The sequence below is a fragment of the Berghia stephanieae genome, chromosome 3 (assembly GCF_034508935.2).
Source record: "Berghia stephanieae isolate SIO BIC M18660-M18661 chromosome 3, UCSD_Bste_1.3, whole genome shotgun sequence".
In the NCBI taxonomy this organism is placed as follows: domain Eukaryota; kingdom Metazoa; phylum Mollusca; class Gastropoda; order Nudibranchia; family Aeolidiidae; genus Berghia; species Berghia stephanieae.
Genome location: NC_088362.1, coordinates 52,140,139 through 52,154,475, shown reverse-complemented (window position 1 = coordinate 52,154,475; position 14,337 = coordinate 52,140,139). Strand labels below are relative to the sequence as shown.

General features: G+C 35.5%; 1 protein-coding gene across 2 annotated transcripts in view; it reads left to right on the top strand.

The window, feature by feature from the left end:
* The first annotated feature begins 673 nt into the window (after window positions 1-673).
* Window positions 674-14,337, top strand: part of LOC144967992 (cAMP-regulated D2 protein-like) — a 16,419-nt gene continuing 2,755 nt past the window's right edge. Inside the window, exons 1-5 of one of the 2 annotated variants that reach the window (XM_078905843.1) lie at window positions 674-805; window positions 5,633-5,709; window positions 11,141-11,573; window positions 12,937-13,048; window positions 13,568-13,760. In XM_078905843.1, coding sequence (XP_078761969.1) covers window positions 5,649-5,709; window positions 11,141-11,573; window positions 12,937-13,048; window positions 13,568-13,760 — 799 coding nt within the window. In that variant the 5' untranslated portion in view covers window positions 674-805; window positions 5,633-5,648. Of the gene's footprint in view, window positions 806-1,855; window positions 2,105-5,632; window positions 5,710-11,140; window positions 11,574-12,936; window positions 13,049-13,567; window positions 13,761-14,337 lie in introns of those variants that run through there. The other variant, XM_078905842.1, reaches the window with a different exon arrangement.

Sequence of the window (14,337 nt, the reverse complement as noted above, 5' to 3'; positions counted from 1 at the left end):
GAATAAAAGGGTTAAGACGAAACCCTGACATTGCGAACCGAAGAAACTTTGCTTGAATGTTTGTAAAAGTTAGACAAATTGAAAACATGAGTTTTGAAAAATTGCCTTGTAAACCGTCGGTTAGTAAGAAATTCAGACTCGCCGTTAACGGGTTAAGCAAATTCAATTATTGTCTTTATTTACCGCCATATCTCTATCTCATCTGTGAAGGACAAATTATTGATTCTGTGAAGAGCCATTAAACCATAATTTAACTCTTTACCTGCGCGACTGAGTTTCTTTTCTTTTTTTTTTTATCACAGTCTCTCCCGTCATAATTTATCTGGTTGTAAAAGTAGACTCAACAACCGTCGTTTAACTTTGCTTTAAGTCCCAGGTTTGATAGTTTTTTTTCAAGACGGGGGTCATTTAAATTGATCGATATTTGAAGAACGAGTTTTATGTTCGGAGTACAGCAGTTCACTGGTTAAATGAGGCCCAAGTCGCATCGCTTTCACACATCTATAGATCATCACGGTGACATTTGAGGTCAAATCAAAGTGAAACGTATCCCACCTGTATTGGGATTAAGACTCAGTGATTTTTAATGTCCTGGAGAGTCACCAAGCATGACGCTCGATATCTATGAAATATGAAAACGGCGTCTTGTTTAATACATTATTTTAACGAACAACTGGTGAAGACGACTACAGATTTGATTGTTTGTTGTTTACCGTGTGCTCTATTCTAACTCTTCCAAGAAATGTTCTTCATGAAGATATAACTACAGTTGGTAAAAGGATCTTGTTACAGCATTGACAGTGAGGTTTGTTGATATTACAAGACTTTAATTTACAATCGAAATTGATTTTTAAAAAAATACAACAAAATATTTAACATTTCCTCCACCCCCCTTGAATTATTATTATTATTATTTATTATTATTATTATTATTATTATTATTATTATTATTATTATTATATTATTTTATTATTATTATTTATTATTATTATTATTATAATTATTATTATTATTGTTTTATTATCATCATCATCATCATCATCATCATCATCAACATCATCATCATCATCATCATCATCATCATTATTAATATTTTTATCATTATTGGTATTATTATTATTATTATTATTATTATTATTATTATTATTATTATTATTATTATTATTATTATTATTATTATTATTATTATTATTATTATTATTATTATTATTATTTCTATCATTATTAATATTATTAGTACCATCTTCATTATCACCAATATCATCATCGTCATCATCATAACCATCATCATCTCTCATTTTCCCCTACAATTATCATGAATTATACTCCGAACGAACACTTTTCTACCCACCCCATCCCCTTTGATTAAGAGGGCGCTTTTATTCAATAGACTTTGGTCAAAATCTCGTAATACAATTCTTTTTTGTATATTTTCTTTCTTTCTATCTTTTAATTTTTTAAATATCATCTTCGGCGAAGCTGTATACAACTGCTGACCTGCCCACTATTACGAAAAAGTCGTAGAATTACGAAATTTTAGCTCCAATTTCAGAACTTATTGAGCATCTCTAAGTCATTAAAACTTATTGAAAATGAAAGTTGCTTCCAGAGTACATACTTTTAATTTTTATGGATTGTTTTCTAATCCTTGTGATGGTAAATTGTTGACTACAATTTTTATCTTCTATAAATTACGATGTTTTTTTTTTTTTTTTTCGTAATTTTTAGATTGTCAAGTAAGCTGTTCTACAACGGCACGATGTTAAAATAATAATATAGCTATAACATATTATATTCGGTTGTTCAAGCGAAGCATTATTTCTTCGTCTTATCGACCGATTTCCAGGAAATCATTGTTGCGAAAACGTGTGTGTTGTCGATTTGCTTGATCATTTCATTGATTGCAATAGAGAAGGAACGCTAATCATCTATTTGTGGTTATTTTTGAAGGCCTGTTCGTGATTAGTTATTACTAAAATAAAATATTAAAATTATGTCAATCAGACCATAAACTTCAAAGGTTAAATACAGTTTTGTGTGTTGGTATGTTTAATTTGCCTGGCTGATGCTGTGAATAGTCTACTTTAAGGCTTATCATCAATATGTAAGTATTTAGTTTCATCTCAGACTCGTCATAGTTAATAGCTCAATGCTTAAATATGTATGCTCAAATATTTAATTCTTACTATACACACATACACACACACACACATATATATATATATATATATATATATATATATATATATATTATATATATATATATATATATATGTGTGTTGTGTGTGTGTGTGTGTGTGTGTATAATTCATACCTGTAATATTTTTTCTCTAGACCTCTAGAGCCACAAGTTTCGGGGACTCGGAGTTTGTCTTAAGTCAAAGAGACAATACTAATTTCCTGCCACCTTTTCGGTAGTACACTAAATTATTGCAAAGTATTTTTTTTTCGCGAATTCTAAGAGATCAAACTACCCAATTTTTCATGGGTGATTAGAGGGGTTCCAAAAAATGTTCAACTACACCAAACACCGCACCCGGTCTGTTTGCATTTTAAAGCGAGTGATCTACCAGCCGAGTTATCGGGACCGCTTAGCACTCTCTATATATTATCAATTATGTATATTGATTAATATATGATTGAGGGGAGTTAGCTGGAACCACGTAGAGTGCTCGACAGGTTCTTACAGCGAATTATTTATTTATTTACTCTCACTTCTTTTTTTTTCTTTTTTTTGTACATTCTCCAACAACGTTGTTTCGTCCAGAATCCCTGGAGTCATCAGGGAGGTCGTTTAGAAATGTCTGGGCATATATATATATATATATATATATATATATATATATATATATATATATTATATATATATTATAGTTATGTGTGTGTGTGTGTGTGTATGTGTGTGAAATAAGAAAAAAAATCGATTGCACGTTATGCATCCAGAGAGAAATAGTTCTTTAGGATCAATCTCGAGAGCAGAGATCGGGATAACAATAAATAAATAAATAATTGAGCTCTTATATAGCGCAATATCCACTAAATGTGCTCAAAGCGCTTTACAAGGGGTCCCTGGTCAACAGCAACATTTAACATGTAGGACGAGACATGAAGCCTGTTGGCGATATTACAATTTTTCGGACAAAGACAACGCTGTTAACGGCCAGGTACTCATTTTACACCTGGGTGTGGTGAGAGAATGTGAGTAAAGAGCCTTTTCCAAGGACTCAACTATGCGCCGAGCGAGGCTCGAACCCAGGACCTTCCGATCCGAAAGCGAGTGTCATACCACTAGACCACATAGCCGCACCGATAACCGAATCGTCAACAGCAATGCACTGAAGCATCGCGGGGATTGACGAAACTGCCCGTATTCTCATGTCATCTTCCCCGTAACAGCTGTGGCAGATTCATCCCTATTATTTTCATTGTATTTCCAAAGTCATTACCTATGTATTGATTATACTTCAAATCATCATAATTATGCCTAACACTAAGCGATATTCAATAATTATATTGTGCGTTTACTATTTCTGCACGCCAGATCAAACTAACAAACACACTTAACTATGTGTAACCTATATATTGAACTTTTATATAGCGCAATATTCACTAAACGTGCTCAAAGGGTCTCTGACCATCAGCAACACGAAACACATAGAACGAGAACGAGACATGGTTAGGAGAAATTACATTTTTTTTCCGGCCACGTACTCATTTTTTACCTGAGTACGGTGAGAGAATGTGAGTAAAGAGCCTTTTCCAATGACACAACTATGCGCTGAGCGAGGCTCGAACCCAGACCTTCCGATCCGAAAGCGAGTGTCATACCACAAGACCACAACCGCACAATAAACACCCAACTGGCTGTCTAAAACAAGAACTGACACCAGTAGCGGAGTGAAGCTTTGGGTTTTTGGGTTCAAGCATAACCACATTATTTATTCACACCGCACAACGACAGCTCTGTCCCTCTGTCCCAATGAGGATATCTTCGTTTCAAAACAGGAACCGCACTAGGACAAGGCTGTTCCAGGACGACATACTTCGCGGTTCACTTGCGAACTAGACCAAGAAAGCATTTGCAAGATGCATTAAATATAGATTGCATGTGTCTGTATTTTATTGCTCACGAAAACAAAAATGAGAGAGAAAATCAAATTGGGTGCATTCGCTAATATCTCAAAGATTGCGATAGGGTCGATTGCAAAGGTTATACTATTAGGGTGATCTCCGATGTTGCCTTGGAAATGTCACGGCTGCTTTCACAACCTTCTACATCTTGTTGAGGCAGCGATCACTTATCAAGACACATTGTTCAGGATGAGTGTGTCACCAGAGGGGAGACTCTCTGTGTCGCTTTGGAAATCATAACAATGCAATATGTATGGATTGCACCACCAAACTACAAACTTTAAATTTAAGCCTTTACTATAGAGCAATATCCACTAAACGTACAAGGGGTCCCTAGCCAGCGATAACACTTAACATTTTGGAAGAGACATGAAGCCTGCTAGGCGATATCACATTTGTCCGACAGAGACAACGCTGTTAAATGTCAGATATTAATTTTACACATTGGTACGGTGAGAGAATGTGAGTAAAGAGCCTTTTCCAAGGATTCAACAATGCGCCGCTCAGAATGGGACTAGAACCCAGCACCTTTCGATCCCAAGACATTTGGTCTGGACAGTTTTGTCCAAATGCAGTAGGCGGTTGTGTTTGTTTTTGTTTAAGGGTTTTACGGCGCTTCCAACACTTTAAGATCATGTAGTAGACGGTTTTATTTCTCTATTATCATAAAAGATATGACCAGGGTACTAGGACAGTCTGTTCCACCAATTTTGTAGCAAGTTCATAACTGCTTGTGATACAATGCGATATGACTGCCCTGTCTCGATAGGTGCGGTACATTTCATTCCAGTACATAGGTTTCAAACTTGGGACGGGTCTATCCTGGAACAGAACTGAAGTTTGAGATACAGAGCCTGCCCCTTTCCAAAATATTAGGTCGCAGGGAATGGCTACGAGGTCCCAGGTTTGATAGTTTTGTTGGTTTTTTTTTTTAATTTCCAAGATGGGGGTCATTAAAATTGATCTATATTTGAAGGACGAGTTTTCTGGCCAAATCTTTAACCACGCCAGTTAACTGGTTAAACAATCCTTCACTCCTACGATGGGCCAAAGATGTGGGTTAAAGTGGGTTAGCGTTACATTCCTCTCATTCTCAAGACATTAAATATTAACAAATATTAACAATATGTTGGTCTCATGATAACGAATAATAACAATATATTGGTTTCAAGACAACGACTAATAACAATATGTTGGTCTCAAGACAACGAATAATAACAATATATTGGTCTCAAGACAATGAATAATAATATATTGGTCTCAAGACAACGAATAATAACACTATATTGGTCTCAAGACAACGAATAATAACACTATATTGGTCTCAAGACAATGAATGATAACACTATATTGGTCTCAAAACAACGAAAAATAACAATATATTGGTCTCAAGACAACGAATAATAACACCAGAATGGTCTCAAGACAACGAATAATAACACTTTATTGGTCTCAAGACAACGAATAATAACAATATATTGGTGTTAATTATATTTTACAGTTTGAAATTAAGCAAAATGCCATCGGATGACGAGTACGTGGGATTAACGAAGGGCGACAGAGTATCATCAAAAAGATGTAAGTTGATTGTTATTGTTATTTTAATAAGTCTATTAACCAAACTATCTATCCATCTATTTATCTTATTCACAATTCCATTTATCAAAAACCGTTGAGCCTCATTAATTCATGGATTTTGTTTTTATTATTTTATCTATCTATCTATCTATCTATCTATCTATCTATCTATCTATCTATCTATCTATCTATCTAGTTATCTATTTATTTATGTATTTTCAATTTATACGGGGTGTTGTTCTCTTTTCTTCTTTCTACTCAACAAAGAATTGAAATAGCTTAAACTCTAGAAATGATAGAAGCATCAAGTTTTTTGCATAGTTTTCCATCCCTATTCAAATTTTTCTTGGTGAAAATTTTAGGAAGATGATGTAATCCGTTTCATTACAGTCGAGCTTTTTGTAAGAAGTGAGAAATTTGACTCAAGCGGATTTTTAACTCAAAAATTGGACCCCAAAAAAATGATTCTGATTCAGTGTTACACAAAATTGATTTAACACACAAGTAAGGGCTTCATACTGTTTAAAGCTAAAACTTCGAAAGTCAATCTTTGGTGTGCTTTAATGTTTGATCGTGTGGTTGGACCATTTTTCTTCAACGAAAACACTGTAACTGTCGTATCATACTTAGAAATACTTGAATCTTTTTGCATACCCCATACAGTTGCCATTAACAAAGTCGTTTTCCAGCAAGATGGAGCACCGCTTCACTGGGGACTGAATGTGAGAGCCAGTTTCGATATAAACTTTCCTGGCAGATAGATTGGAAGGGCTGGGTTGGCCCAACTGGCCACCCAGGTCACCTGATATCACCTCTTAATTTCTTTTTCTTGGGTTACATTAAAGACAGAGTTTATGCCACCCCACTAAGAGATTGCAGCCATTTCCAAATCAAGATAAGTTAAGTTGTGGCGACAGTTACCACTCAAATGCTACAAAATACGTGGAGAGAGTTGAGGAAGCTGTTCGATATGTTGAGAGAGAATAGAGGATTCTATGTAGAGGTTAAGCTTTTAAAAGTATGGAGCCCTGTCTTGTGTGTTAAATAATTTTATGTAAATGGATACGGAGTTATTAAAAAAATTATTATTGAGAGAATTCGTCTAACGCGAAAGAAAGTTAGTGAAGTATCAAATAATTTTATGACTCATTGGATTCAGCTTTCTTCTCTCGCTAACCAAAACAGACTTCAGATGAAAACTGAATCAGACGCATTTTTATTTATCTTCCAATTTTTACGTCAAGAATCGTTTGAGTCGACGTATATATCCATATATATATATATATATATATATATATATATATATATATATTATATATAATTATATATATATATATAGGCCTGACATCATAACATCCTTTGTTGACATTGTTAACATTGTTGACAATAATGCGTGTCGTTTTTTTCAGATTTCTACTATAACATTGAGACCAAAAGGAATTGGGTTACCAGACCTGCAATTAAGTGCACGTTGGCTTGAGTTAAATTTATCCCATTTTACAAAAAAGCGCAACTGTAATGTACCGGCGTACAGCATCTTCCTGACATTTTCACCACGAAAATGCTTTACATTAGCCTGTAGAGTTGTTGTTTTTTTTGTTGTAAACAGTGGAATTGACACAAATAATTTGCGTTTGATATAATTTGGTAACAATACGAAATTGGCTAGAAACCTCAACTTAACAAGGACAGATAATGGGATCGTTTCGGGTTTACCCTTTATCAGTAAAACCCGATGAATGAACACCAAAGACGAAAGAGAGATGTGAGAACGGCATGGTTAAGGTGATTCTCTTTGCCAGCTTTCTTCTACTCAATACGTTTGCCCTCTTCTTAAAAATAAATAATCATTTAATGTAATCCAAAACCACATCTGGTAAAGAGAAGTACGACGTAGTTAACAGTACAGTACAATGGCATCCAGATAAACCGGGCCTTCGTAATTCGAATATTGAAAACAGATCCAAATAACTGAGGTTGGGAAGTTTCTTTTTTAATTTATGTGTGTGTTTTTTGTTTTTTTTTTTTCATTGTTGGTCTCCACACACAATCTTGACATCAAAACTGATACATGATTTAGAAATGCTAAATGGGCATTGTGAACACTTGTTATTACCCCTCCTTTATCAATGATAAATAGCGGTTGCTGTTTCTTCATTGGCCAATAAATGCACGTTTGTATATTTGAACCGTAGCAAGAAAGGGCACTGCTTTTTTTTTTTTTTTTTTTTTTTTTTTTTTTTTGAGGCCTGGAACTTTCGAGACACAGATTGCAGACGACAAACAAAGGGAAATAATCAATGATTATTTACTAAACAGTTTTTGGCCTTTATTGCATTTTCGGACCGAGGGATGAGCCCGACCTTGGGAGGTTACAATATATTCATTAGTGGTCAAAAACTGTATCATAGCATCCCAGTTGTACCATTTCCTACAAAGTCATCATGAACGTCAGTAAATATGAAATCATCAGATGAATAAATAGAATTTTGCATATTACTCCCCTTTTTAATACTAATTTAAGTGACGTAACAAGTTATGATGACCCAACTCAATATAGATAGAATGCGCTTGGCTAAGAAGCTCCTAACATTGCCATCCGGAAGTATAACAGACCAACACACAAACTCTGTGTAACCATGAACTTTTATAGTCTGGTTAAAACAGTTTAGTGAGAACAACTCACAAACGCGGATGGCAAAAACAATAACAAAGACCTGAGTGACGTCATCTGCATACTATCTATAAGTTATGTCGCGCAAGAATACAATCAAATGGTTTCTCCATCAATGGCATTTTCTAATAATTACACAATTTCTGAATGTATTCCAGATTGATCTTTGCTGACTTTTATTTTTAAATGGGAAGTATAATAAAATTGTTTTGGAACTTGTATCGGTTTTCGGCACTCGTTCTTGATATCAGCACTCCTAAAGTCGTGCTATGGCCGAGAACTCGATGCTGCTAACCAAAACAAGTTCAAAAATTGTATAATAATGCGGCTACTCTAGGCGCATATATTTGCAGGTCTTAATATCCTTACGCAATAATTATTAAGGGGTTGATTTTACATTCTCGCTATGCTTTGGATTGAGAATATTTCCATTACAACAATGAGCCTATGATAATTTGGGATAAGTTATCAAATCTACAAGTAATTACACGTAGTGTATATTTATTTATTTATTTATTTATCTATTCAGTCATTTATTTATCTATTTATTTATTTATTCATTTATTTTTGAATTTATTTATGTGTTTATTTATCTAATTAAAAAAAATTATTATTCACGTATCTCGACAGTTCGGATATTCTGGGAAGAGCGATGTTATTTTTATTGAGCCTCGACTGCTGTGTATTGATTATGTGGTGGGAGGTGGGGGGGGGGGGGGGTGAGGGGGTGAGAGGCTATTATAACTCTAATAAATATTGACGTCGTAAAGTGTCATGACTTATTCATTATTCTAAGCGTCTACATCCCTTTCGAGAGAAAATGTATATTGATGACCTGTTTGTACTATTCAGTGTGTTTAGTACAATATGTATTCATTGAAGTCAAGAAGATATGGTAATAATTTTGAGGCACAGTGAGTAATGCATAACTTTCATTGACTGTTCGTAAATGGACCTATAAAACTATTACCGAGAAATATTTCCGCTCCAATTTATTCTAACAGATATTTTTGGTTTAGTTATATATATATATATATATATATATATATATATATATATATATATATATATTGTGTGTGTGTGTGTGTGTGTGTGTGTGTGTGTGTGTGTGTAAAACTAAAACAAAAAAATCTGTTAGAATAGATTGGAGCGGAAATATTTCTCGGTAATAGTTTTATAGGTCCATTTACGAACAGTCAATGAAAGTTATATATATGGGCAATATATATATATATATATATATATATATATATATATATATATATATATATATATTGCGCTATGCAAAAGGTTCCTGACCAACAGACGGCAGCACTTAATATGTATTACGAGACATGACGCCTGTTAGGCAATATTACATTTTTTTATTCATCCAGAGACATCACTGTTAACGGCCAAGTATTCATTTTACACCTAAGTACGGAGAGAGAGAGAGAGAGAGAGAGAGAGAGAGAGAGAGAGAGAGAGAGATAGATAGATAGATAGATAGATAGATAGATAGAGAGAGAGAGTAAAGAGCCTTTTCCAAGGACTCAACTATGTGCCGCTCATAGCGAGACTTAAACCCAGGATCTTCAGATTCGAAAGCGAGTGTCGTGTCATATCATAAGACCACAAAGTCTCACAAAAACGTGAGCTTCTTGTATAGCGCATTATCCACTAAACGTGCTCAAAGCGCTTTTCAAAAGCGAATGAATTTGGTGGTCATTGACCCGACAAGCGAGAAGTACAGCATAGTCGGTCGGCGTATCCTGGGCATCTCCAATTGTATGCGATGGGCTACCTTTGCTGTTGCTGTATTCCAGGACAGGCCTACTTCCATTATTTCTTTTTCCATGGTCCTTCGCCAGCTTTCTTTGGGTCTCTCCCGCTCTCTTTCTCTCTCTCTCTCTCTCTCTCTCTCTCTCTCTCTCTCTCTCTCTCTCTCTCTCTCTCTCTCTTCTAAATTCTAAATTGAGCTTTTATATGGCGCAAAATCCACGTGCTCAAAGCGCTTTACAAATTTTAACTAAACGGATAGCGTCAATACTCATAAATAGGAGAATTGAGTCAAGTTTGTATGTTTCGTTTGGGGGGGGGGGGGGGTGGGGGGGGGGGAATAAGCTCACTATCTTAAAGAAACAAAAAACTAAACATGTACTTTTTTGGTCATGTTATCTCTTTTCAGTACGGTGACACCACCACCAGCGTCTATGTGGTCTTGTTGCAAGACACTTGTCTTCGGATCGGAAGGTCCTAGGTTCGAGTCCCTCTATGAGCGGCGCATAGTCGAGTCTTGGAAAGGCTCTTTACTGACATTCTCTCATCGTACTCAGATGTAATATGAGTACTTGGCCGTTAACAGCATTGTCTCTGTCGGAAATTTTTTTTTGTAATTTTGCCTAACAGGCGTCATCTCTTGTCCTACATGTTAAATGTTTCTGTTGGCTAGAGACTCCATGTAAAGCGCTTTGAGCACGTTTAGTGGATAAAAAAATGATCATCTTTCACAATGGCACCACTAGATACCGTCGCCTAGGCATCTCATGAAAGAATATAGATAATCCATCAAACAAGATGTCTGATATCAACAGGAATCACCCATGTTGTCCAAAGTAGTGAATATTGCTTTATATAAAAGCTAAATTTTTGGGGCATCGTTTTTACAAAGACATAATACCGTTGTGCGACGATGGGTAACATATTATGTAGAAAATATGTAGGTAATTACAGAATATACCAATAACTGATTAATTTCTTTTTTTTTTAATATACCAGACCGCTCGGCTACCTCTTTGTGGACACTGCTTTTACTCACTGTTATGTTGTTGGTGGCAGTCGCCCTGGTAATTCTTCCACCTGCTTTGTCAAAAGCCAATGATTTTTCACAACCGCCTGAAGCAACACAAAGTGACCCGGCATCTAAAATGTCTCAGAGTGACCAAATATCTGGAGTAGGACAAGATGACCCACCATCTGAAAATGAACAGGGTGATCAGTCACCTGAGATAGAGCAAAGCGACCAACCTCTTGGAAAAGCACAAAGGGAACAACCACCTAAAACAGCAAAGAGCAGCCAGCCACTCACTAGTGACGGTGTCTCTCCCACGGTTACACTGAAAAAGTACGGCGTTATACGTGGAATCTACGAGAATGGAGTGCTGGCATTTCATGGAGTGCCGTTTGCTGAACCACCACTGGGTGAATTGAGGTACAAGAATACACTGTTCTCTTTTCTTTTTGAGTAATGTAAATGGTGCTGCTCGAAGCTTGAAGAAATAAATAACAATGTAAAAGTGAATGTAAGCTTCAATTTAATATACGAAAACAGATGGCATGGACGTTTTGGGTTTCCCCTTTATCAACAAAACAGGATGAATGAAACAGTACAGACTATACAAAAACAGATAAAATGGACGTTTCTGGTTTCCATTTGATCTGTTTTTTGTATATTAATTTGAAGCTTACATGCAATTTTACATTGTTATATCTTTTCTTTTTGGTGTAAATTGCCGCAGTTAGATGTCATCAGAGGTCTGATCCGCCAAAAAATTTAATAAATCATGGTGCGTAAAGTTCGTATGTAGACTTCAGAGTTTTGATCCACCGATCGTGAAACTCGAGACTTTCAGAGGTTTGATCCGCTGACCTTCGAAAAGTTGAAATTTGATCAGGCATTATACGGGTGAAAACTGGACGTTGATTATGTTTAATCATTGCTGGACAAGAATGATGAGAGTCCATGAAATAAGCAATAGAAATATATAAGTAGGCGACTGTCAATACCTGGTAAGTCACATCCAGACAAAAAAAAACTTACCACTCTCAAGTAAATCTATTGGACTAAGAATCACCAGAGAACATTTGAAGTTTAAAACCATTCAGGTTATTGTTCTCTAAAAAAAGTTATGAACAAAAAATGAATATTCCAAACACGGATCGTTTTGGGCTCAAAACCCTTCTTCAACCAACAACAAGAAACAACGAAAACATAAATGAATCGCTAAATATACAAATCTGTATAATTAAGTATAATCTTAGTAAATGCACTCAACATGTATTATGTAATTTCGGACTCAAACCCCTCCAGCATTCCGCTTGACGTTCGTTGTTTTCCTTGGAGAAAAAGAAAACCCAACTAATCCTTACTGACACTTGGGTTCCGCCTTTTTATTTCTCTAGATCTAAAAACAGACATTTCCATTGGATGGTTAGGGGGTGACGTGTTCTTATTGGCAGGTCTAATAACCCAAAATGTTATAAACTCATTGTTGTAATGGAAATGCTCTCGAACAGTGCAAAATATTGCCCATGACCACAATGTTAAATCAAGTTCATTATCACATTAATTTGATCACCAGATTTGATAATATGTACAAGTTGGGATGGACATTTTCATTTAATTTGTTAATTAGTTAACTTATTAGGTATTTATTTATCTAATCGCTTATCATTTTGATTATTTATTCATTATATCCATAGCTGTTGATAAGAATTAAACAAACAACATTAGGATAAAGCGATTACACAATGTCTATTGTTTTGTCCTTATCTCCTATTATTTTTTAATGCAGGTGGAGACCCCCACAGCACGGAAAACCTTGGCGTCCTGATATTTTAGATGCCAGCAAACGAAAAGCAGCTTGTCTTCAAAATCCTTCTTCTATAATAACACCAGAACCATGGGTAAGACATTCGTTACTTCAAAAAGTAAATTCGTGTTCTTATTTGCAGGTCTGATAACCCAAACTGTTATAGGCGCATCATTATAATAGAAATACTCTCAAACCGACGTGCACTTATTTGCAGGTCTGATGACCCAGTTCCTTATGGGCTCATTGTTGGAATAGAAATCTTAAAAAAAATAACGCAAATTATTGTCCATTACAACAATGTTAAACTAGGCCCATAAGTTGCTTCGGATGTCAGACCCGCTGACATTTAAAGACAAGGGCGAAATTTTCGTCTTCTCTTCTTCTTCATCTACTACTACTACTACTACTACTACTACTACTACTACTACTACTACTACTACTACTACTACTACTACTACTACTACTACTACTACTACTTCTTCTTCTGCTTCTTCTTCTTCTTCTTCTTCTTCTTCTTCTTCTTCTTCTTCCGCTTCTCCGTCGTCCTTCCTTGCTTCCTTCCTTTCCGAAACATTTATATTCACACATGTTCACTTTTTCCCCTTTTTAGATTTCAGAGGACTGTCTATACCTAGAGATCTACGCTCCCATCGACCTGGCAGCGAGTCGAGCTACATTGCCAGTATTCTTTTACATTCATGGAGGAGCTTATAAGAGCTACTCAGCCGTGAATGAGTTGCTTGATGGCTCTAGCTTCGTACATAGGACGGGAGCTATCGTCGTTATCCCCAACTATAGATTGGGTAAGACCCAGAGCTGTTCATATTTGCAGGTCTGATAACCTTATTATGGGCTTGATATAACATTTTTGCAATGGACAGTATTTTTCATTGGTGATGCTCCGATACGTGGATAATAATAAAAAAAAAAAGAATACAAGACAAATGGTTACCTCAGAAGATATTCACTCACCTTGAATTTTTCAACAGATCTTCTGTCCTTTGAACAATGTTAAAACCTTAAAACTAGCGTTGGGTCTTGTAATTTGTGACAATTTAAATCCCTCAGGACATTGCGTCACATAATAACTCATCATTAGTGTGGATTAGTGTATCTCCTCCTCCCCCACCCCCTTTCTCCTTTTCTATACCCCCTCTCTCTCTCTCTCTCTCTCTCTCTCTCTCTCTCTCTCTCTCTCTCTCTCTCTCTCTCTATATATATATATATATATATATATATATATATATATATATATATATCATATCACAACACACATACAGTTCATACTAAAATACACATCAGATTGACAAATAGAGACAGATAGATGAATAAAAAGATAGAACGTTACATAATAGATAGATAGTTAATGAAGACACTGTC